The sequence below is a fragment of the Piliocolobus tephrosceles genome, chromosome 10 (assembly GCF_002776525.5).
Source record: "Piliocolobus tephrosceles isolate RC106 chromosome 10, ASM277652v3, whole genome shotgun sequence".
In the NCBI taxonomy this organism is placed as follows: domain Eukaryota; kingdom Metazoa; phylum Chordata; class Mammalia; order Primates; family Cercopithecidae; genus Piliocolobus; species Piliocolobus tephrosceles.
In genome coordinates, this window is record NC_045443.1 from 97,815,300 (window position 1) to 97,840,617 (window position 25,318).

The window sequence follows — 25,318 nt, forward strand, 5'->3', positions numbered from 1 at the left end:
GGAGAAAGGAGGGTGGATGGGGCCGGCCCGCAGGCGAGGCAGGAGGCGCCGACAGAAGCCCCCAGGCGGTTGCAGGGCGCGGGGTCCTACCTCAAGCACCTTGGCGACTCCCGCGCTGTGCACCTGGAACTGCGCAGGCTGCTCCACCGCCTCGTCCACGCCCTGGTAGCTGAAGCAGGCTTCCGCTACGTCCAGGTGGCCGAGGGGCAGCGGGTCGTGGGGGTTCTTGAAGTAGCAGAGGCAGCAGCGGCGCGCGTCCAGCACGAACTGGCGGCTGCGGTAGCCGCGCAGTCGCGCTGGTTCCCGCGCGGGACCCGCCCCGGACTCTTCGGCCTCCCCCTTGCCGTCGCTGCCCTCCTCTGGCCGGGCTCCGGCCCTGGTATGGCTGCCTGCGCGCCAACCGTAGGTGTCCGGGCCCCCGCGCCTTCGCGCTGCCACTGCTGCCCTCCCTGCCCCGGAGGCGCCCCCTCCCCGCCGCCCCGCTCCTCCCGCAGGCGCTCAAAGTGGCCTGGTACTTGTAGTCGCCTCCCGGCCCCTCCAAGCCCGCTGGCAGTTGTCCTCGCCCGCTGGCCGTTGCCCCCGCCCGCTGGCCGTTGCCCCCGCGGCGCCCCGGAGGCCAGGTCCTGCCTCCCGCACCTGCCAAGTCCCCGCCCTGCAGGAGTCTCGCTCTGTCGCCCAGGCTGGAATGTAGTGGAGCCATCTCGGCTCAAACCTCCCCCTCCCCGGTTCAAGCAATTCTCCTGCCTCAGCCTCTGGAGTACTTGGGATTACAGGCACCCGCCACCTCGCCCGGCTACTTTTTGTATTTTTAATAGAGACGGGGTTTCGCCGTGTTGGTCAGGCTGGTCTCGAGCTCCTGACCTCAAGTGATCTGCTTGCCTCGGTCTCCTAAAGTGCTGGGATTACAGGCGTGAGCCACCGCGTCCGGTCCAAAAGCCATTTTTGGATGAGAAAGACTCAGTTCGTCCTGAAGAGCAAGTGGGATGGGGAAGAGGACAGTATGAATTTGAGTCCAAGAGCAAGGCAGTCGATAGACCTTCTTGCTGCGTATGGTTTTGCACTTTTTTCTTCAAAGAATGTCACCGTCTGAAGAATGCTATCAGAAGACACACACATATACACACACATGCACACACACACATCACGCAGCCGGTTCTCTACAGGATTAGAAAAAACTTGCGCAAATCAATCTGCGCAGTTAAAAACAAATACAAAATGAGCGAGAAAGCACTTAGCAGTCAAATCTCGCCACCACATAAACAGGTTAAGTTTGGAAGCACAGCGGACACTCCCTAAGTCTGTGCTGCTTAGCATCTCCGACTTCCGGCGTTCACCGTTGCTAGGGTGACCAGAGGCGCGTCCTAATGCTCCGCCCAACAAACCATAGAGTACCGGAAAAAGCTCTAGCAGAGGGGTCGGAAAGGGAAAACAACGGTGGCTGCGGTGTGGTTGGTGGTGAAATGACGACGTTAGTGCTGGATAACGGAGCTTACAACGCCAAAATCGGTTACAGCCATGAAAATGTGTCGTAAGTGCTTTCTTTCTCCGAGGGACAAGATATATACGCCTAGTGGTTTCATGTGCTGCGTTTCATCTCCGGACCTCAATGAACTGCAAACGCCCCCGCGCGGCCCTGACTTAGCCAGAGGGATTCCCTGGTTGGAGCTGGGTGGGTGGTTGTGATGCTTTGAATTGAAATTGATTTTGGTTTTAGTTTTGGGCTGCGAGGCCCCGGAAGTGGGATGTCTCTTTTATTTCTTAAGAGGAAATAGCCAAGGAAAATAGACTTGTAGAGATGCGTTCCTAACAGAAGGGTCCGTAAAGTTCTTCAGCCTTTGGAAACTGGGGGCAGCGTGTTTGGGTGTATGTGAATTTTCCTGGGTACAAGATTATAGGTTTCATTAGATTCTCAAAGGGTTCTATGACCCCCTAAAAGTCTAAAAATCACAGTCTTAGGATCTAGAGGCTTTGAAGACTTTGGCCTACTGGCCGACCTAGTTGGTAAGGTCAGTTAAACAGAAGTACTGTTAATACAATGGCATTCATAACATGTATAGTCATAAAATACGTGTTTGAATAAATAAGTAAACTTAAAGTAACGCCTTTCCTTATCAAATTAACAGAGCATTAAAAAAAATCTTTCCTTCCTCCTTTCCTTCTTTTTCATTTCTTTTGAAAAAGAGGGAAATCAGACTGAGTAGGAATGTAAATTGTTACAGCCTTTCTGGAAAACATTTTGGCAATATCATTGTCGCCGAGGCTGGAGTGCAGTGGTGCGATCTCAGCTCACTGCAGCCTGAATTCAAGTGATCCTCCCGCCTCAGCTTCCGGAGTAGCTGGGATTATAGGCGTGCGCCCAGCGAATTGTTTGTATTTTTAGTAGAGACCGGGTTTCACCATGTTTGCCAGGCTGGTCTCGAGTCCCTGGGCTCAAGCAATCTACCTGCGTTGGCCTCCCAAAGTTCTGGTATTACGGGTGTGAGCCACCACACCCAGCCGACACAGCAATTCTTTTTTTTTTTTTTTGGAGAGGGAGTCTGGCTCTGTCGTCCAGGCTGGAGTGCAGTGGCACCATCTTGGCTTGCTGCAACCTCTGCCTCCCAGGTTCAAGCCATTCTCATGCCTCAGCCTCCCAAGTAGCTGGGACTATAGGCGTGCGCCACCATGCCCAGCTAAGTTTTGTATTTTTAGTAGAGACGGGGGTTTCACCATATTGGCCAGGCTGGTCTGAATTCCTGACCTTGTAATCTGCTTGCGTCAGTCTCCTAAAGTGCTGGGATTACAGGCGTGAGCCACCACACCCGTCCACGACACAGTAATTCTATTATTACTTAGAGAATTAATTAGAAGTGCTTTGTATTATTCATAGACATCATATACAGGCAGCCAAAAAATGGGAAGTAAGCTAAATAATCAGGAATAGCATATTGGCTAAATACATCAAAATACAACCATGAGATTGATAACAAATTCAGCTTCTTAAAATTATGTCTTCAAAGAATATTTAAACATGTAGAGAAAATGTCGACAGTATTTTAAGTAAAATAAGCAGATATAAAACATTTTTTACAGTATTATCCCAGTGTCGTGTTGTATGTGTATAATTGATAATGGCTGTAGTTTGTCTTCCAAACCAGATTGTAAGCTCATGGCAAACAGCAAGAGGCCGAGGCGGGTGGATCACGAGGTCAGGAGATCGAAACCGTCCTGGCTAACACGATGAAACCCTGTCTCTACTAAAAATACAAAAATTAGCCAGGTGTGGTGGCAGGCGCCTGTAGTCCCAGCTACTTGGGAGGCTGAGGCAGGAGAATGACCTGAGCCCAGAAGGCGAAGCTTGCAGTGAGCTGAGATCGCACCACTGCACTCCAGCCTGGGGCGACAGAGGGAGACTAGTCTCAAAAAAAAATAGTTGCTACTTCTGTACCCCGTAGCAGCAGCAGTCTCCAGTCTTTTTGGCACCAGGGACTGGTTTCATGGAAGACAATTTTAACATGTGGTTGGGGGTATGGGTTTGGGTGATAGTTTTGAAATGAAACTGTTCTCAGGTATTAGATTCTCACAAAAAAAGTGTGCAAACTAGATCCCTTGCATGCACAGTTCAAAATAGGGTTCGTCCTCCTATGAGAATCTAATGCTATGGATGATCTGACAGGAGATGAAATTTAGATGTTAATGCTCATGGCCCCATCCTCCTTCCCCACCCTGGTGCTTACCTCTTGCTATGAAGGCTTGGTTCCCAACAGACCACAGACAGGTACCGGACCACAAACCCTGCAGTTGGGGACCCCTGCCCTATAGCATCTTGCTGATTGAAGGTCTTTGGCTTCATGGAAACTTAATTTTTTCTTCCTTTTTTTTTTTTTTTTTTTGATACAGTCTTGCTCTGTTGCCCAGGCTGGAGTGCAGTGGCGTAATCTCTGCTCACTGCAATCTCCGCCTCCTGGGTTCAAGCGGTTCTCCTGCCTCAGCCTCCCCAGTAACTGGGATTACAGGCACAAACCACTATGCCCAGCTAGTTTTTATATCTTTTAGTAGAGATGGGGTTTCACCATGTTGGCCAGGCTGGTCTTGAACTCCTGATCTCATGATCTGCCCGCCTCAGCCTTCCAAAGTGCTGGGATTACATTCGTGAGCCACCGTGCCCAGCCGAAAACTTAATTTTTATGGCCATAATTTTTAACTTGTGAATCTTTTTTCTTTTTTCTTTTTTTTTGAGACAGAGTCTCACTCTGGCTGGAGTGCAATGGTATGATCTTGGCTCACTGCAAGCTCTGCCTCCCGGGTTCACGCCATTCTCCTGCCTCGGCCTTCCTAGTAGCTGGGATTACAGGCATGAGCCACCATGCCTGGTCTAACTTGTGAATCTTTAATCCAAATGGTGTTAAGACTTTCTGTGTTAAAGCCAGAAAGACTAAGACCTTTACCAAAATACTGGCTCTCATCTCTGCAGTGGCAGAAGCAATACTGACCTGTAAGGATTTCTTGAGGATTATTAGAGAAAGGATCCATATAGAACTTGTTACGTACTGAACTTTAAAAAAAAATTGGGGGGGGGGGGGCGCATTTTAATGTTATTATTATTGTGAAATAGAGACGGGGCCTTGCTCTGTCCACCCAGGCTGGAATGCAGTAGTGGGATCACAGTTCATTTCAGCTGCAAACTCCTGCGTTCAAGCAGTCCTCCTGCCTCAGCCTTCCTCTAGAAGATAGCAATATAGATGCTCATCACCATGACTGCCTGATTTGTATTTTTCTTTTTTTATTTTATTTTATTATTATTTTTGAGACTGAGTCTTGCCCCGTCACCAAAGCTGGAGTGCAGGGGTGCGATCTCGGACCACTGCAACCTCTGCCTCCCAGCTTCAAGTGATTCTCATGCCTCAGCCTCCCTAGTGGCTGTTACTATAGGCATGCGCCAGCATGCCTGGCTAATTTTTGTATTTTTTTTAGTAGAAACGGGGTTTCACCCTCTTGGCCAGGCTGGTCCCGAACTCCTGACCTCAAGTGATCTGCCCGCCTTTGCCTCCCAAAGTGCTGGGATTACAGACATGAGCCATCACGCCCGGCCTTATTTTTTATTTTTTGTAGAGACAGGTTCTGGCTGTGTTGTCTAGGCTGGTCTTAACTCCTGGTCTCAAGTGATCATCTTGCTCCCAAAGTGCTGGGATTATAGGCATGAGCCCCCACTCCCAGCCTCTTGTATTATTTTAAGACAGAATGAGAAACACTGGATATACCAATCTTACGATACACTAATCTTTTGGCATCAAGAGTAGTGGTTAAATAAAAATGTTTTTAGGAGCTAAATATTTACAGGATAATTATTTGTTTCCTTGTTTCTAGGGTTATTCCTAATTGTCAGTTCCGGTCAAAAACAGCACGTCTTAAAACTTTTACTGCCAACCAGATAGATGAAATCAAAGACCCTTCTGGTCTCTTTTACATCCTTCCTTTTCAAAAGGTAATCCAATTAATTATGTTTCATTTCTAGCATTGTAGACCTAAATTTAAAGATAATTTTAATTGTATGTAGAAGGCTGTGTGTAACTTAAACTTTAACTACAACCTAATTAAACCCAAATTAAAATTTAATTGTTTGGGTAAAAATAAATGACCATGATTTAGTTACTTATTGTGAGTACTGATTTTTACTTACATTAACTCTTAAGTGGCATGCACACATTAGTGTAAGAAAATAAGTATAGGGAGGCAACTATATATATATATTGGTGTGTCTTTTGAACCTCTGACATTTTAGTTATTGCTTATTTGTGAGTTTTTTTTTTTTTAACTTTTTGAAGGAGAAAAACATACTAACTTAATCGATTTGAAATTCATACAGCAGTATACCTATGTAGCAAACCTGCACGTTCTGCACATGTATCCCAAAACTTAAAGTATAATAAAAAAATTTTAATTAAAAAAATTCAAACAGCATTACACTGGAAATGGTAACCAGAGATAGAAATCAGTGATTTAGAATCTGATTTTTAAATATTATTCAAATATTTATAATCTGATTTTTAAAAATTATTCAAATAGTCTTGATACTTAAATTTACAAAAATATTTTTTAGGGCTACTTGGTGAATTGGGATGTTCAAAGACAAGTTTGGGATTACCTTTTTGGAAAAGAAATGTATCAGGTAACAAATTAGAGTATGTATTCAAATTCTATTTCCATGTTTAATTGTAATGAAAAATTATAACTTACATTTTAAGATTTATAAACTTATGAATATATTCTCAGTACATATTTAAGTCACTTTTAAAATAATAAATGCAAGTGCATAAAATTTCCATGTTGAAGTACAGATTGAGTAAAGATAGTCTGTATGAAACTCAGAATTTTACTTCAGATTTCTATTATTAGATCAATTCACTGTATCATCTTAATTTTCACAATAAAACGTCTTTGCTTACGTATCTAAATATGTGAATATTACAAGAAGATTTGGTTGTTTTTAATGTCTGTAATGTGATTATAGGTATACAGAGAAAATGTTCAAGTTTTAATACTTCTTAAGAATGTGTGTGAAAGAATTACGTAAACTTGAATATCTTAAGCATCTTGCCCTTTTCGTGTTTTTTGTTTTATTATTTTTTTATTTTAAACATCTACAGGCCAAGCGTGGTGGCTCACGCCTGTAATCCCAGTACTTTGGGAGGATGAGGCGGGTGGATCACTTGAGGTTGGGAGTTTGAGACCAGCCTGGCCAACATGGTGAAACCCCGTCTCTACTAAAAATACAAAAATTAGCCAGGCGTGGTGGCACACACTTGTAGTCCCAGCTACTCCGGAGGCTGAGGCAGGAGAACTGCTTGAACCTGGAAGGTGGAGGTTGCAGTGAGCCGAGATTGCGCTATTGCATTCCAGCCTGAGTGAGACTATGTCTCAATAAATAAATAAAATACATAAATAAAACATCTGCAAGTATTTTTTAATATGATTTTCTTTTCTTTTTAATAGAGATGCCCAGGCTGATCTCAAACTGCTGGGCTCTAGCAATCTGCCCAGGCGTGGGCCACCGCACCCAGCCCCATTTTCTCTTGTTTTGTCTTTGTCTTGTCCTGTCCTGTGTTTTTCTTTTTTTTTTTTTTTTTTTGAGGTAGAGTCTTGCTCTGTCACCCAGACTAGAGTGCAGTGGCACAATCTTGGCTCACTACAACCTCCGCCTCCCAGCTTCAAGTGATTCTCCTGCCTTGGCCTCCTGAGTGGCTGGAACAACAGGCACGTGCCACCGCACCCGGCTCTTTTTTTTTTTTTTTTTTCCTGTATTTTTAGTAGAGATGGGGTTTCACCATGTTGGCCAGGCTGGTCTGGAACTCCTTACCTCAGGTGATCTGCCTGCCTCGGACTCCCAAAGTGCTGGGATTATAAGCTGAGCCATCGTGCCTGACCTTGTTTTCGTTTTATTTAGAAACATAACAGCCCCAATATTTGTTGTATCATTCATTAATGTTTCCATAATTGTCTTTAAACAATTTTATGGTAACATTTTATTTTCTTTCATTTTTTAGAGGCAGAGTCTTGCTCTGTTGCACAATCATGGCTCACTGCAGCCTCAATTTCCCAGGCTGAAGCAATTCTCCTACCTCATCCTTCTAAGTAGCCGGGTCTACAGGCATGTACTGCCATGCCTCGTTAATTTTTATTTATTATTATTATTTTTTTTTAAGTAGAGATGGGGTCTTGCTATGTTGCCCAGGCTGGTCTCAAATTCCTAGCCTCAAGCAATCCTCCCACATCAGCCTCCCAAAGTGCTGGGATTACAGGTATGAGCCACTGTGCCAGGCTGGTAACATTTTATTAGTGCTACCTCTAAGAGAAGTAAAACTGCATAATAGTTAAGTACATGGATTCTATAAGTAGACTCCCTGGATTCAAATCTTACTTATGTCATTAAATAGCTCTATGAACCTTGGTCACTTATTTAACTTTTCTGTGCCTCAGTTTGCTCATCTATTAAATGGAGATAGTAATAAGACTTATCATGATTATTATGAGGATTAAATAAATTTGTATATGTAAAACAAGTGTTAATTATCACTACAAATTATAAAACATTTTGGAATATTTTCTCCTATAGGTTGATTTTTTAGATACTAATATTATTATCACTGAACCGTACTTTAACTTCACTTCAATTCAAGAATCAATGAATGAAATTCTATTTGAAGAATACCAGTTCCAAGCAGTATTAAGAGTAAATGGTGAGTTCAAGTTTTCACTGAAATTGAGTTATATGACTATATATATGAATAGGGTAATATTCATAAAGTCCCAAAATATTAAGTGGCATTCTTGGCTGGCACAGTGGCTAACACCTGTAATCCCATCATTTGGGGAGGCTGAGGTGGGTAGATCACTTGAGTTTAGGAGTTGAGATCAGCCTGGGCAACATGGTAAAACCCTGTCTCTACAAAAAAAAATAGAAAAATTAGTTGGGCGTAGTGACACACACCTGTAGTCCCAGCTACTTAGGAAGCTGAGGCAGGAGGATCATTTGAGCCTGGGAGGTTGAAGCCGCAGTGAGCTGTGATCGTGCCAGCCTGGGTGACAGAGTGAGATCCTGTCTCAAAAAAAAAAAGAAATTGAGTTATGTGAAATGTGAATATGGATATGAACTGAGTAAATAAACTCTTAAAGTTCCAGAATACTATGTGGCATTTTTTAGATTTGAAGGAAATAAGACTTGGATTTTATTTTTATTTTTTTGAGATGGGGTTTTGGTCTTGTTGCCCAGGCTGGTGTGCAGTGGAGCGATCTCTGCTCACTGCACCCTCCGACTCCTGGGTTCAAGCGATTCTCCTGACTCAGCCTCCCAAGTAGCTGGGATTACAGGTGTGCGCCACCATGCCTGGCTAATTTTGTATTTTTAGTAGAGATGGAGTTTCACCATGTTGGTCAGGCTGGTCTTGAACTCCTGATCTCAAGTGATCCACCCGCCTTGCCCTCCCAAAGTGCTGGGATTACAGGCATGAGGCACTGCGCCTGGCAAGTCTTGGAATTTTAAAACTAAATGAACCCTCAGAGATTATATAGTCAGACATCTCTCATTTTATCTTTTTACTAATATTTCTTCCTAAAGAAGTTACTAGCCACATATTTCTCATTTCTGAAAGATTTTGAGGTAGTTATCTTTTCTGTCATTTATGTGTTTGCAATTATTATTGTTTGTTTGTTTTTGTTAAGTCAGGGTCTGGCTCTGTTGCCCAGGCTAGAGCGTGTTGGCACAAACATGGCTCACTGCAGCCTCTACCTCCTGGGCTCAAGGTATCCTCCCGCCTTAGCTTCCCAAGTAGCTGGCACCACTGGTGTGTGCTGCCACATCTGGCTGATTTATTTATTTTTTGTAGAGACAGGTTCTCATTTTGTTGCCCAGGCTGGTCTTGAACTCCTGGACTCAAGAGATCTTCCTGCCTCAGCCTCCCAGAGTGCTGGGATTATAGGCATAAGCCATGGCTCCAGGCCCAATTCTTATTGTTTGAAATAATGTTAGTAGTTCAGGCTGCCAGTGTGAGGGAGAACAATCTGTAAATATCATCTAGAAGCAAGTTTATTACAGGCTTAGATTATGTGACATGGTTGGGTACAATGAAAGTATTTAAATATTTAATTTTCAGAATTTAAGTCCATATAAGCAGCAGTATGTGCAGTGGTTAAGGGCACAATCTCAACCAGGTGCAGTGGCTCATGCCTATAATTCCAGAACTTTGGGAGGCCAAGGTAGCAGGACCACTTAAGGCTAGGAGTTTGAAATCAGCCTGGTCAACATAGTGAGACTCCATCTCTACAAAAAAAAAATTAAAAAATTAACCAGGCGTGGTGGTGCATGTGTATAGTCCCAGCTACTGGAGAGGCTGAGGAAAGAGGATCACTTGAGCCCAGGAGGTGGAGGTTGCAGTGAACCATGATCGTTACCACTGGGAAGGTGCTACTGGCATCTCATGGGTAGAGGCCAAGATGCTGTTAAACATCCTACAACACATAGGAAAGCCCTGTACAACAAGGAGTTATCCAACCCCCAATGTCAATAGTTCTGAGGTTGAGAACCCTGCTGTACAGACACACAGCCTAGGTTTGAATCCTGGCTCTGGTACTTCCTAACTGTGTGACTTTGAGCACGTTACTTAACTTCTCTGAGCTTCAGGTTCCTCATCTGTAAAATGGAATTGTTTTGAGTATTAACACACACACTCGTTATACAGATTTTAGAATACAGTCTGGCATGTAATAAATGATCAGTAAAAATGAGCTGCTGTTGTAGTAATTATTTTAAACTACGGAGTGAATATTTACCTTTAAAAATGGATGCCAAATTTTTATTATGTTTACCATGTAAGTGTGGTGTTTTAAAGTATAAACACTATAAAGATCTTTTGACAGTTCTGAATAGAATTATAAATTAACATTTTTCTTGTAATTAAAGGGAACATTTTTGTCTTGCTGCTTGTCTTTGTTTTCTTCCTTTTTAATTGCTTTAAGGTAGTGTTATATTTTTGTTCACTTTTTTCTTTATCTTTTCTTAAATAGCTGGGGCTCTCAGTGCACATAGGTATTTCCGAGATAATCCTTCCGAATTATGCTGTATCATTGTTGATAGTGGATATTCCTTTACACATATAGTTCCTTATTGTAGAAGTAAAAAGAAAAAAGAAGCAATTATTCGGTGAGTTGCATTTAATTTTCATGTTGTTTCTAAAGATTAAATAGAATGATATGTGCAATAATTAAATTTGAGTTCTCCTTTTTCAGGATAAATGTGGGAGGAAAACTCTTAACCAATCATCTAAAGGAGATCATATCTTACAGGTGATGCTTAGCTTTGATTCTTTGGGAGGATGGGGCTCTGGGGAGGAACTTTTTAAAGTAATTTAAGATTATTCCTAACTTTTAAGGCCAGGCATGGTGACTCATGCCTGTAATTCCAGCACATTGGGAGGCCAAGGCGGGTGCATCACTTGAGGCCAGGGGTTCAAGACCAGCCTGGGCAACATGGCAAAACCCCACCTCTACTAAAAATACAAATATTAGCCAGGTGTGGTGGTGCGCACCCGTAATCCCAGCTACTTGGGAGGCTGGGGCATGAGAATCACTTGAACCAGGAGGTGGAGGTTGCAGTGAGCAAAAATCGCACCACTTCACTCCAGCCTGAGTGACAGAGTGAGATTCTCTCTCTCCCAAAAAAAAAAAAAAGAAAGAAAGAAAAAAAAATCGTAAATGTTGTACATTAACTTATGCTGCTATTTTTAATTTTATTGTGTTTAACACGTAAGTAGATTTCTTAAATCTCAATTTCTTGTTACATTAACTTTGGATGGTATCATACCATCAGTATCCCTTTGCTCCCCTAAGTGCCCTACTCCTTTATATTTGCTCCCCCACTGTGTCACTGACTCCTGGCAACCACTGATTGGCTTTCCATCGCTATATGTTTGTTATTTGAAGAATGTTAGTTGCTTTTCGTTTGTTTTCTTTTTACAATTTTATTATTACTATTATTGTTACTTGAGGCAAGTTCTCACAATGTTGCCCAGGCTGGTCTCAAACTCCTGGGCTCAGGAGATCTCCCATCTCAGCCTCCCTTAGTAGCTGGGATTACTGACCTGCACTTCGCGCCCCTGAGCTTGGCAAGAATGTTACAGTCTCAGATAACTAGAAGGAGGATATTGAGTGTTACCAACACAAAAAAATGGATAAGTGTTTAAGATGATGGATATTCTAGTTATCCTGATCTGATGCACTGTGTGGGTTTCTTTTTGATTTTGAGACAGGGTCTGTCTTTGTCACCCAGGCTGGAGTGCAGTGGTGTGTTCATGGTTCACTGCATCCTCAACTCCTAGGCTCAAGAAATTATCCTGCCTCAGCCTCCCAAGTAGCTGGGACCACAGGCATGTGCTACCACACCTGGCTAATTTTTGTAAACAGGTTCTCACTGTGTTGCCCAGGCTGGTCTGAAACTCGTGGGTTTAAGCTGTCTTCCTGCCTCAGCCTTCCAAAGTGCTGGGATTACAGGTGTAGCCACAGCTCCCAGCAAACCATCACTGTGTACCTGAGAAATATGTACAATTATTACATGTCAACTTAAAGTATACACATATATGTTTTAAAGATACTGGGGGGAGAATGAATACTGGGATGGCCACACCCAGTCATGCCATACATTTAGCAATTTTTTCATTAAAAATAATTATGGCCAGGTATAGTTGCTCACATCTGTAATCCCAGCACTTTGGAAGGTGGAAAAGTTTTTGTTTATTGTTAAACATCTTTATTTCTATAGTAAGCCAATGTTTAAGCTTCACCCTCAGTCAAATATTTATTATTAAACAGCTTGTATGTGCTTGGTACTGTGTGCTGACTCAACGATGCTTAATATAATCAGAAAAGAAAGTGCATAGAGTTAAGGCATTGTAGCAAGATTCTATTCAGAATGGTTTGTGGGGGGATGTTTGCTCTTTAGTTAGGTAAACTCCACTTAATATCTTTGTTTTCCATTTCCTTACCTATAAACTGACTAATACCTACCCCCAGAGGAATAGTGTGGAAATTAATGGAAGTGACAGTATTCCATAAAGTTAAAATTATTTTACACATTCAAGAATTTAAAATTTCAAAAAATCAGTTACCTGAAAATTTAATGCCAGAAAAAAATTTCAGATAATTGTAAATTATATTTAATTGTTTCTGTTTCAAATTTTACAACTTTTATTTCTGTTAGGCAGCTCCATGTTATGGATGAAACACATGTGATTAATCAAGTGAAAGAAGATGTATGCTATGTGTCTCAGGATTTTTATAGAGACATGGATATTGCAAAGTATGTATAATGACAATCTAAGAATTGGAAAGTAGATTGTTGGGGGATGTTACACATAATTAGAATATTTCATAAATCTCAATTTTGTTTTCCAGGTTGAAAGGAGAAGAAAATACAGTAATGATAGACTATGTCTTGCCTGACTTCAGTACAATTAAAAAGGGCTTTTGTAAGGTAATTTTTAAAAACCATCAATGGATGGTTGCTATGACCATGTCTATAATCCCAGCACTTGGGGAGGCCAAGATGGGAGTTAAGAGACTGGCCTGGGCAACAAATCAAGCCCCTGTCTCTTATTATAAAATTAAAAAAAAAAAAAAAAATCAGTGATATTTCAAGTGATCACCTCAGTTAGATTTGAAAAGAATTTCATTTAGGCCAGGCGCAGTGGCTCACACCTGTAATCCCAGCACTTTGGGAGGCTGAGGCAGGTGGATCACAAGGTCAGGAGTTCAAGACCAGCCTGACCAACATAGTGAAACCCGGTCTCTACTAAAAATATTTTAAAAATTAGCTGGGTGTCGTGGTGGGTGCCTGTAGTCCCAGCTACTTGGGAGGCTAAAGCAGGAGAATCACTTGAACCCAGGAGGCAGAGGTTGCAGTGAGCTGAGATCACACCACTGCGCTCCAGACTAGGTGACACAGCTAGACTCTGTCTCAAAAACAAACAAAAAAAAATAGTAATAATAATAATAATTTCACATCCAGCTGGGATTGGCAGGGCCTTAGAGAGTTGCTTCTCTTTTGTCTGTTTTTTGTTTTTTGTTTTGAGACAGCATGTCACTCTGTGACCCAGGCTAGAGTGCAATGGTGTGATCACAGCACTCACTATAACCTTGACCTCCCAGACCCAAGTGATCCTCTTCTCTCAGCCTCCAGAGTTGCTGCAACTGCAGGCATGTGCCACCACGCCTGGCTCATGTTTGTATTTTTTGTAGAGATGGGGTCCTACAGTGTTGCCCAGGCTGACCTCAAACTCCTAGACTCAAATGATCCTCCTGCCTTGGCTTCTAGGTGTTGGGATTACAGGCATGAGCCACAGCTCCTGGCCCTTAGAGAGTTGTTGATTACTACCTTCCTGCTGGCCATTTCACCAGGCAAAAGTGAAATTTGATTGATAAATTTCTTAGTAAATTTATTTAGAAAAAGAGCTATCAGCCAAAAGATAGCACATAGGGCAAATCTGGAGATAAACAGTATCATTATGTATATTATGGCTAACCCATTTTTGTTTACTTTATTATTTTAAATTGAGTTAGAAATTGGTTATTTTCTTATTGTGAAAATTATTGACATAGCTGACCCAGGGCCAAATTTTACTTCTGTTTGGTCTCGTATGATTAGATTAGAAAAGGGCAAAATCCAACGGAGTTTCAAAGTGTTGAGAAGCAGTTTATCATGGATGTCAAAATAATTTCTATTTATCTTTGATCAGCTCAGATAAAATGACTTCTGTGTTTAGGTAAATGTGAAGTTTGCGTTTCTGGTTACCAACTTGATGAGGACTGTTGGGAAGTTTAAAATCTTTGGTCAGAAACATAAGCACATTTGCACAAGGAGATATTTATAATATTCATTGCAGTGCACTTTAAAATAGTGAAAAATTGAGTCCTGCCTAAATATCCACTAATGGAAGGAGAATAATTTTTGAATATGTTCATATAATAAAATAATAAGCAGTAGTGAAATCAAGTAGAGCTTACATAAACAGCATGAATAAATCTCAGAAATCTGATTTTCATAGAAAAGCACATTTTAGAAAGCTATGTATACTTTTATTCTATGCAGAATAATGTATGTTCTCTTTTTTTGGTGAGAATAATAATATGTTATTAAGGTATACTTAAATATAAAGTAAAAGTATAAAAAACTATGTATGTGAATGATAAAACACCAAATTAGGGGAGTGTCAGCTTATCTGTAAAGTTACATTAAGCTGGTTGGTGAATACATGGGTTTTATGCAGGTATTTATACTTAGTATGCCTGAAAACAAAAATGAGTTTGTTTTGGCCAGATTATTGAGGTGAAATATAAATCAGAGTTCAGAGACCACTTGGGGGGCCCTATAAAAACTGAAATCATTCTTTTATGTTCTTAGAAACAGATCCTTGTGACTGGTTATGGTGGCACACACCTACCTATAATCCCAGCATTTTGAGAGGCTGAAGTGGGAGGATTGTTTGAGGCCAGGAGTTTCAGACCAGTCTCAGCAACAAAGTGAGACCCTGTCTCTATGGAAAAAAATTAATTAATTAATTAATTAAAATCAGCTGGGCATGGCGTCACACACCTGTAGTTCTAGCTACTCAGGAGGCTGAGGTAGGAGCATTGCTTGTGCCCATGAATTCGATTTTACAATGAACTATGATCATTTCACTGCACTCCAGAACTGGGCAACAGAGCCAGACCCTGTCACTTTAAAAACGGAAGAAACAAAAAACAAAAAATGAAACAGATCCTTTTGAAAGGACCTAGGCTGGCTTTCAGAAATGGGAATTAAGATACATGATGCTAAAAGGTTGCCTGGGCATGCATCAGGTAGAGAGAAACTGGAAGCCCAAGTCCTAGCTAGGATACGGAAGGTGTGTTTTTTTTCTTCTTTACAAGATGAGGAAAACTGCCCCAAACATTTAAATACCAAACCTCTTTCTTACTAGGAACATTTGATCATCGTCATATTTTATAGCTGATACCTTGTAGAAAATTTATGGTACTCTGTAGGGTTAACAGGGGTAAAGTAATCCTGATTTTTAGAGAGATGGATCTGAGTAAAGTCTCAGTGGCTTCCAGTCTCAAACCTGACTGGTCATTGGAATCTCTTGGGGCACTTCAAAACAAAACACAACCTGTATCCATGTTCTCAGTTCCTCTTCCTAGAATTACTTACTTCATAAGTTTGAAAACTTAAAACCTCTTCCAGATGATTAGTCAACTAGGAAATCCTTCTTTTTAGAACAACTCTCCTTCCCTGCAAATGACAACCTATTTATTTATTGGACATTTTCTTCTAAATTCTGCCGGCTTCTTCCTTGCCAAATCATAAGCCGTGTTTTCTCAAGTGAGTACCTTATGCAATAAGCCAGTAGAGGTGTGGTTATTCTCCTAGTTGACCATGAGTTTACTCATCTTTAGAAAAGGCAGAAGCCATATAAGGTTTCTTATTGGCCTTTGACCTTGTGAACAGAATCTGGTTATGGACTGCACTTAATTTACTCAGGATACACTGTTGCTGATTCTCATATCTAATGTGTATTTTAATATCAGATGAGTGGACACAGTCAGTTGGAACTGGGCTTTTGGCAGATGATACGGTGTTACAGCAAATGTTTATTATAGAAAGAATGGTTTAATCTTTGTCAATTTTGTTAAAATGTATAGCTTATTCAGAGTCTATGTTAAATCATCTTAATTTTTTAAAGATTTAGAAATAGTTATATTTTACATATTGGGATTTTGTATGTTGTTTTGATTTTAATACTTGATTAAAATAAACATTTGAGAGCCTTTATTCCTAGGATTTTGTTAACACTTGAACTTTGATAGTTTCCAGAAAATTTTTAAGTAGTTGGGGGAAGTTACATACTTGATTTTCTAGCACTAATGGTAGTAACAATAGCAATAAAAATAGGCCTGTAATATCCTTACAGATAACAACCAATAGAAATTCCAGTTTTCTTTCCTATCAGAAAGAGGAAGCCTGCTAATGTATAATGAATTTGACTGACCTAAATTGAGAAAATTGTCCTCAACGTTGATTAGCACTTTCTGCAGAGCCAGCATAACTTACACTGATCATTTCTTTAATTGTACTGGAACTAACTTTATGAGGGCTGTGTAGTAATCATGACCTACATTGACACATGACCTAAAGTAGCAGCTCCCATTGACACTTAAAAATTTCATTTGTCTATGTCTAAAATAAAGTCTTTTTGTAATTATACTCTTTTGTAATTATACTGTAATAAAACAGAAACTACTTGTAGTACCAGATTACATTTTTTGTTTGTTTGTTTTGAGACGGGGTCTTGTTCTATAGCCCAGGCTGGAGTGTGATCACGGCTCACTGCAGCTTTGGCCTCTCAGACTCAAGTGATCCTCCCACCTTAGCCTCCCAAGTAGCTGGAACCACAGATGTTTGCCACCATGCCTAAGTTTTTAAAAAGTTACTTGTAGAGACGAGCTACCACGCTCATCTGTGTTGCCCAGGCTAGCCTCAACTCCTGGGCTCAAGTGATCTTCCCACTTTGGCCTCCAAAGTGCTGGGATTATAGGTGTGAACCAGTGTGCCCAGCCTCCAGATTACATGTTAATGGTTAATGGCTTTAGTGCTAACATTTAACAAGGATATCTACACTGGCTCTCTCCCCTAGTTAGTCATTTAATCCAGAATAAGTCCCATGATCCTCTTCTCTCAATCAGGTCTATGAACTAGATAACCTCTAATGTTTGTCAACTGAAATTCTCTAAGTCTGCAACTATCTCAGGTTATTTTGAATGTTGACAGAATGACTTATATCCCTTAAACTCAAGTCAGTAAATGGCTGGAATTTAATGAATTTGTAAATTCATAGAAAATATTTTCCATTCTGCTTGAGAAGGAAGAATACTTCTGTGAGGCATAGTATTCTTCTCTTTGTTACACATAACTGTATTTTGGGTTAAAAGTGATTTATAGTTTTCTGGGTTAAAAGTGATTTATAGTTTTCTGTTCTTCCTGGAGTATTTGTGAATATTGTGTAATTTTCAGGATATTTTTTATTATAGAATAATGTTTTGAGCATGAAATTCCCAAATGATCAAAATCTAACCATTTATATCCAGGTTATGAGTGGTAGTATCGTGGAAGGAACATTTTGTATGTGCTTTGGGTTATGATATGAACGACCTTGAACAAGTAATATGCTCTTGCAGAGCCCAATTGCATCATTACTTTAAAAGGAAAATATGCCCGTGTTACAGGGTTATATGAGAGTTCAGTGGGATAATGTATGTAATATGTTTAATGAATGATACGTTGTTGTCTTGCATACTGTTACTCAAAAATTTATTGAGTACTGTGTGCCAGGTACTTTTTTATGCTAGTTCGTGGATATGTGATGGTGAACAATATAAGCTATGAAGGATAATATAGGGTGATAGAGAATAGTGAAGGATCTTTTTATTTGGGAAGCAGAAAAAACCTCTCAGGAAGCTGAAATCTGAATAGAGAGTAGATGGCTGATAATATTAAGGAATCTATAATATTATTTATGTATGTTACTTTTTAATAAATTGCTAGTGTTTTAATATATTTTAAGTATTTTTATACTTACATAAAGGACTGGGACCTATCCTTTCATGGGAGGACAACTGCATTAATAAGTCAAATGAAACGAGTGTCTTTACCTGAATCTAGCTAGGAAAGCTGATGGTTGTAAAATTGAGAAGGACCATTATTTTTAATGATTTAGAATATTGTGAGAGGAGATTATTTTTTCTAGCCCCCTCAGCACTACAGCTCACAGAATGGGTGGGGTAGCGGAAAATAAATAACAAGAAAACATGAGTCATGGTTGTTTGAAGTTTGTTTGTTATACATAGGCCTTATAAGGTAATTTCAAGGATAAGGACCATGGACTTGCTTAAATCATTTATAAACTAATTTAGAATAGAGATTGAATACACAGTAAAGAAATGTGGAGATGTAGGCTCTTTCCAGAAGGGAATGGGGAAATCCTAGTAGAATAGAGGCACATATCCAGTAAACACCTAAATTAGGGGAGTGAAAGTAGACAGTGGAAACACAAGACATAGTAAATTTTTTAAATTTAGAGTGTGTTCTTTGTTCCCTAGGAACTAGAATCATTGTACCATTATAGATAGATTATCAAGTTCTCTCTTGTCTGTTCTCTTTTTTTTCTTTGTATTTTATTTTATTTTTTTTTCTTAAGAGACAGGTGTCTTGCTATGTTTCCCAGGCTATCTTGAACTCCTGGGCTCAAGTGATCCACCCGCCTTGACCTCCTAAAGTGCTGGGATTACAGGCGTGAGCCAGGGCACCTGGCCCTCTTTGTATTTTAGAGTGTGTGGAATAAAGCTGCCAAATTATCTTTGAAGGAACAGCCATATTGGCGTCAGTAATTATTTAGTTGTGTTTTGTATGATTTTGGCAACAGTAAAGGCAGCCACATTTTTCTCAATTTTGAGAATCCTGAAACTTCCAAGAACATGGTTAATATATTAGTATTGCATATTACTAATGTAACTTAAACTTTTAATCTTCTTTTTCTTTAAGCCAAGGGAAGAGATGGTGTTGAGTGGAAAATACAAATCTGGGGAACAAATTCTTCGTTTGGCCAATGAGAGATTTGCTGTTCCAGAAATACTCTTTAATCCTTCTGATATAGGCATTCAAGAAATGGGAATTCCAGAAGCTATTGTCTATTCAATTCAGAATCTACCTGAAGGTACATAAATAGAGTAAAATACTAAAGAATTATAATTGTTTAAAAAGAATCATAAGCCCTATGAACGCTGTTTTTTCTAAATAATTTCAGGGAAATTGGTGAGTCTGTTTTATTTGCAGAGATTTCTAGATCCCATAATGCACTTAAATAATTCTTGATTCATCTTTAAGTATAAGTGTTTTTCTTTTCTTTTATCTTTTTTTGTGATTATAAATTTGATAGAAGAGAAATCATTATGGTCCATTTAAACTTGAAGAAATATATGTCTCCATGAGTATTAAATTGCCATATCCATTTTAGAAAAGTTTTCATTTAACCCAGATCTGTACAGAATAAAAATTTATAACTTAACAATTTAATGGTTTTCAGCTATTGGTGGACTGACTTATTCTTTGTTATATTTAGAGTAACATACAGGATTAATTTTAAAGGGATTGGAATATGGTGTTTCATAGTGATTTCTGGATTCTCCTGAAACATGCCTTAAGTAAATAATGTTCTAGAGTTTTAGGATACTTTAATATCTCCCTGGTTCACAAGAAGTAGGCATTGGAGAAAATCTAGCACAGGCCATGTGCTTTCCTCTCATAAAAAAAAAAATAATAATAATAATGCTATCCGTACATAATTATTTCACGCTATTTTCATATTTCCCATTTTATATAAGGTTGCAGTCACGATGTGTACAACATTTTGTACTACACTGCTTGAGTGAGACTCAAGGTCAATATACGGAAACTCTGCCCCTGTTTTACTGAACAGAAACATTAGGTGGGACAGCCTGTACTTATTAATTCCTGATGGATTTTCCAGTGGTGTTTTGAAGGCTTTTAATACTTAACATTTGCTATCATGTAACTTTAATGCGTGTTCATACTTAGATCCCTTCTGTAAACATAGATTATGAGTGTTTTTAACTATCAAAGGTAAGTATTGCACAGCATATATGTTTGTCTCAGTGAGATAATGTGAAGATTTGGGCTTATAAGTTCAAATGTCATGAAAGACCTTTTCATCCTTATGATAGCTCACAGTCTCAGCCTACAGCAAGACCCCTGCCCCCCATTTTAGAGAATAATAATTATAATTATCAAGTTTTTTTTTTTTTTTTACTACAGTGTCACTCATTTTTATATGGCTTACATGAGTGTACAGTAAGTAGCCAGTAGTTTACCCCCCTCATCTTAGGTTTTTCTTTTAAAGATCTATGAAGTCATATTTCACTCTTTAATGTTTTTATTTGTATAAACTGTAACCTCATTACAAATCTTAGAATGGACCTGAAAATTTATTTGATTTCCCACCAGTAACTCTAATATCTAATTGCTTCTTATCTGATCCCTCATCCACATCTTTCCAGAAAAGTAAACAGATTTTCTAATGCCTTTTTTCCTTTCCTTCTATTTTTCTTTTAAAGAAATGCAGCCGCATTTTTTTAAGAACATTGTCTTGACAGGAGGAAATTCCCTTTTCCCAGGATTTAGGGATCGGGTTTACTCAGAAGTTCGATGTCTTACTCCAACAGATTATGATGTTTCTGTTGTGCTGCCTGAAAAGTAAGTGTTGTTTTATATAGAAATGAAACATGGAAGTCCGCATATAGAAAAGGTGGTCTGTTGACTTGAGTTTAAAGCCTGGCTCTCCCACGGTGGCAGGTTTATTTCACCTGCTGCATATTCGTTTCTCTTCTTTCAAAAATTGAAATGATAAACCTTACATTTCACTAAATTAAATGGAAGTATGTAAAGTGCCAACCATAATGTTTCATACACAATGGGTGCTCAATTAAGTATATGGGGTGATTACTCCCATGTAGTAAATCAGCCTTGGTCGTAAAAGATTTTTATAGGCAAAGCAATCAGGCTATTATCTATATGGTTTATCTGAGATGTATTATTTCTTGACAGTTTCTGTCAGGAATAGAAATTGAATAATTGAACCATTGTGATAAGTTTTATCAATTCATAAATTATTTTAGAATTTTAAAAATTCCCTTTAAATGACTTTTCTAATGAGGTTTTTAAAATCCAAAACTGTTTTATGTGTACCCTGTACCCTGTTATATGAGAAAAAGTGCATATCATCACTTCCACTTTAGTGGTTAAAATAAACTAAGGTAGAGCCAGGCACAGTGGCTCTCGCCTGTAATCCCAGCACTTTGGGAGGCTGAGGCAGGCAGATCACTTGAGCTCAGGAGTTTGAGAACAGCCTGGGCAACATGGTAAAGCCCCATCTCTATAAAAAATTAGCCAGATGTGCTGGTGTGCACCTGTAGTCCAAGCTAGGAGGCTGAGGAAGGAGGATCATTTGAGCCCAGGAGGTGGAGGTTGGTGTGAGCTAAGATTGCACCACTGTATGCTAGCCTGGGTGACAGAGCGAGACTCTGTCTCAAAAACAAACTAACAACTCCCCCCGACCCACTGCAAAAAAACAAAAAAACGAAGGTAGAATTTTACAGCTCTAAGGGCTTATATATCATCCTATTCAATATTCTTATTTTGTAAATAAAGAAACAAGGGTTCATGAGTTGGCAGATGCCTTATAGTGAGTTAATAGCAATGATCAGATTAAAACCCAGTTTTCTTACCTTGAGTGAGGACTTCTTAGCAAAATACATGTCTAAAAAACTCACCCCTAGTGTTAGTGGCAGAGTTGCAAACAAGACCCCACATACCTGACTCTTTAATTCTAGAGTTTTGCTTTAAAGCTAAAGTAGAATTTTCCAAAATCAATAGAAGTTCATAGAAGGCCCTCATTGGTATCCCTTTCTTTTATAGCTATGAGATAAATGAATAAACAATTTAAAAATATTGGAATGATTTTTCTCACCACTAATGTTCATATGTTCTTAAGAGTATAAAGCATATTGGCTTTTTATCTTGCATGCACGGGTTACAGGCCAAAGGATCCACAGAACTAAGTCTTACTATTTTATTGAATAAATTTTTGTGCATCCACTGCTTTTGTATAAATATATGTGTATACTTACATATAAATCCATTTTTATAAAAGCTTAATGCAAATATAATAAATACAATAAAGAAAACATTTATTGGCTAGGTTTGGTGGCTCACACCTGTAATTGTACCAGTTTGGGTGGCCAAGGTAGGGAGATCACTTGAGTCCAGGAGTTGGAGGTTACAGTGAATTAGGATTGCATCAGTGCACTCCAGCCTGGGCAACAGTGTGTGACCATGTCTCTAAAAAAAAACAAAAAGGGCCGGGCGCGGTGGGTCAAGCCTGTAATGCCAGCACTTTGGGAGGCCGAGACGGGCGGATCACGAGGTCAGGAGATCGAGACAATCCTGGCTAATACGGTGAGACCCCGTCTCTACTAACAATACAAAAAACTAGCCGGGCGAGGTGGCGGGCTCCTGTAGTCCCAGCTACTCGGGAGGCTGAGGCAGGAGAATGGCGGGAACCCGGGAGGCAGAGCTTGCAGTGAGCTGAGATCCGGCCACTGCACTCCAGCCTGGGCCACAGAGCGAGACTCCGTCTCAAAAAAAAAAAAAAAGTGTAGCAGCAAAAGCACAGACTGTGAAAACAGTTCTGAGTTAGATCCTAGCTCCAGCCTAAATTCTAGTTCCAGACTTAACTTCTCTGAGCCTCATTTTTCAAATCTATGAAGTGGGAGTAGGCTGGGTGTGGTGGCTCACGACTATAATCCCAGCACTTTGAGAGGCTGAGGTGTGTGGATCACCTGAGGTCAGGAGTTTGAGACCAGCCTGGCCAACATGGCAAAACCCCACCTCTACTAAAAATACAAAAAAGTAGCCATGTGTGGTGGCATGTGCCTGTAGTCCCATCTACTTGGGAGGCTAAAGCAGGAGAATTGCTTGAACCTGGGAGGTGGAGGTTGCAGTGAGCTGAGATTGCACCACTGCACTCCAACCTGGGCAGTGAGGTTGAGATGGAGTGAGGCTCCATCTCAAAAAGAAAGAAAGTAGCTATTTTATGGGTTGCTATGAGAATTACTGAGATGACATATCTTTGCCACATTCAGAATTTAGACTCAGTATGACAGTTTTCCTTTTTAGGCATCTTTTGATCTTTTGCTTATATTCTTGTTTTTTCCTTAGAATTAGAGGGTCCATAAATTCAGGACATAGGGAAAAAGGAACATTTACTATTTTGTAGCAGTGAACAAGGTTCCTTTCCTTTTTGGGTTGCTCTACTCATATGAAATGTATGCTTATTTCTGTACCTTAAATGATTTTCTGTTGGGTTGGGCAGAGCTTGTCACATTTTAATGGCCAAAAAAACCCACAAATTACTTTTGCACTAACCTAGTAAGTAATTTATGTTTCAGGCATTTCAGTTTTTCTGTAAAATCATCTGGGTTCATTTATACCTTTATTTTCAGCCCTATTACTTATGCCTGGGAAGGTGGAAAATTGATATCAGAGAATGATGATTTTGAAGATATGGTGGTAACAAGAGAAGATTATGAAGAAAATGGACACAGCGTCTGTGAAGAGAAATTTGATATTTAAGCAACATTTTTGAATGAAAGTCTTGACTAGTTGTGACCGTAATGTTTAATTTCAAAGTGTCTTTTAAAAGAGGTTAAGGAACTGTGTTACCTTTCATCCTAAGAAAGAGGCTTGAATTTATAAATACTTTGATTGATTGCTAATTTTCAAAGGCTTTTTATGTAGGTTATTACAGTAAACTGTAACTCAGTCCACATTTTCATTTTGGAGCTAGACTACCATAACAATGCTTATGCTGTTTCCAAGGGCAGGTTATTTTTCATTAAAAGAAGAAAGAATGAATGCATTTTAAATTTAATTCTTCATAGGTGAAAGCACAAATTTAAGTGCTTCACTGGACAGTTTTCCTTAGAAGGTAGTTTTGTGTGACTGTGACTATTTTATTTAAAAGTTGTCATTCTTATTTATACATTCTAAAGTTGGAAAGACTGATCTTATATGTGTATAATGTTTATTTTGTACCTAGAGTACATTTAAAAGGGTGGAGACTAAGCTAATAAAGTTTTTTTGGTCACTACTGTGTTGGCAGAATATCTTATTTCACTCATAAAAGTACTATTTTTTTTAGGATGTATGAAAAGAGATTTGAAGTTAACTCAGGGTTGTGCAAGAACTATTTATTTATTTATTTATTTATTTATTTATTTATTTATTTTGAGGCAGAGCCTTGCTCTGTCACCCAGGCCAGAGTGCAGTGGCGTGATCTTGGCTCACTGCAACCTCCGCTTCCCAGGTTCAAGTGATTCTCCTACCTCAGCCTCCCGAGTAGCTGGGATTACAGGTGTGTGCCACCACCACCACGCCTGGCTAATTTTTGTATTTTTAGTAGAGACAGGGTTTCGCCATGTTGGCCAGGCTGGTCTTGAACTCCTGAGCTCAAGTATCTGCCCGCCTCAGCCCCCTAAGATGATGGGGTTACAGGCGTGAGCCACTGCGCCTGGCCTGTTCAAGAACTCTTGATACAAATGTTAGCATTTTGTTTTTAAAACTTCTTTAAACCAAAACAATGATCCACAATAAACATTAAAGTGGTCAAGATTCCAGCTTTCCAATTTTAGGTAACAGCTGACAGTGACATCAATGAATAGATCAGGTAGGCTTTTCTGATTGCAAGCAGTAGAAACTCATTTGGGCTATATCTTCAGCAAAACAAAATTTATCAGCAGGACAAAGGATAGCGTATAAAGTCTAAGAAAAGCTGGGTCCACAGCCTTAAGAAAGATAAAAACCAGGGTAACTTTAGGAATCTTAAGTTACAGAAACAGGGACAGTCCTAGAGCCCTGCCATCAAAATATCTCAGCTCCTATATTTTCTATCTTATGTCATTGTGCTCCGGAATCAAATTTCTAGCACTCTTTTCACCCTAACTAGGATTATGTTCCTATCCTATGGCTCTAGGGGCTTTGATTGACAATCCTACTGTGATGGCCTAGAGTGAAAGAAAGTAGTCTCCCAAAGGAAAACAAGTGAAAAGATGAATGCTGGTCAGGGTGAAAGCTGTCCAGTTACAGTCATAGATTATATTCCTTTAGGGCCTGGTTATTCCTTCC

General features: G+C 39.8%; 1 protein-coding gene across 2 annotated transcripts; it reads left to right on the forward strand.

Moving 5' to 3' along the window:
• Nucleotides 1–1,349: 1,349 nt before the first annotated feature.
• On the forward strand, nucleotides 1,350–24,285 carry ACTR6 (actin related protein 6). Of its 2 annotated transcripts, none has more exons than XM_026454615.1 (11): nucleotides 1,350–1,528; nucleotides 5,347–5,464; nucleotides 6,080–6,148; nucleotides 8,093–8,216; nucleotides 10,540–10,675; nucleotides 10,762–10,818; nucleotides 12,728–12,826; nucleotides 12,922–13,000; nucleotides 19,103–19,274; nucleotides 20,752–20,830; nucleotides 23,638–24,285. In XM_026454615.1, the coding sequence occupies exons 1-11, from the start codon at nucleotides 1,365–1,367 to the stop codon at nucleotides 23,765–23,767; spliced, it is 1,227 nt and encodes a 408-aa protein (XP_026310400.1). In that variant the 5' UTR covers nucleotides 1,350–1,364; the 3' UTR covers nucleotides 23,768–24,285. The 2 variants fall into 2 exon arrangements, with proteins under 2 accessions (XP_026310400.1, XP_026310398.1); XM_026454613.1 differs by having other exon boundaries at nucleotides 20,692–20,830; nucleotides 23,638–24,284.
• The last annotated feature ends 1,033 nt before the right edge of the window (nucleotides 24,286–25,318 follow it).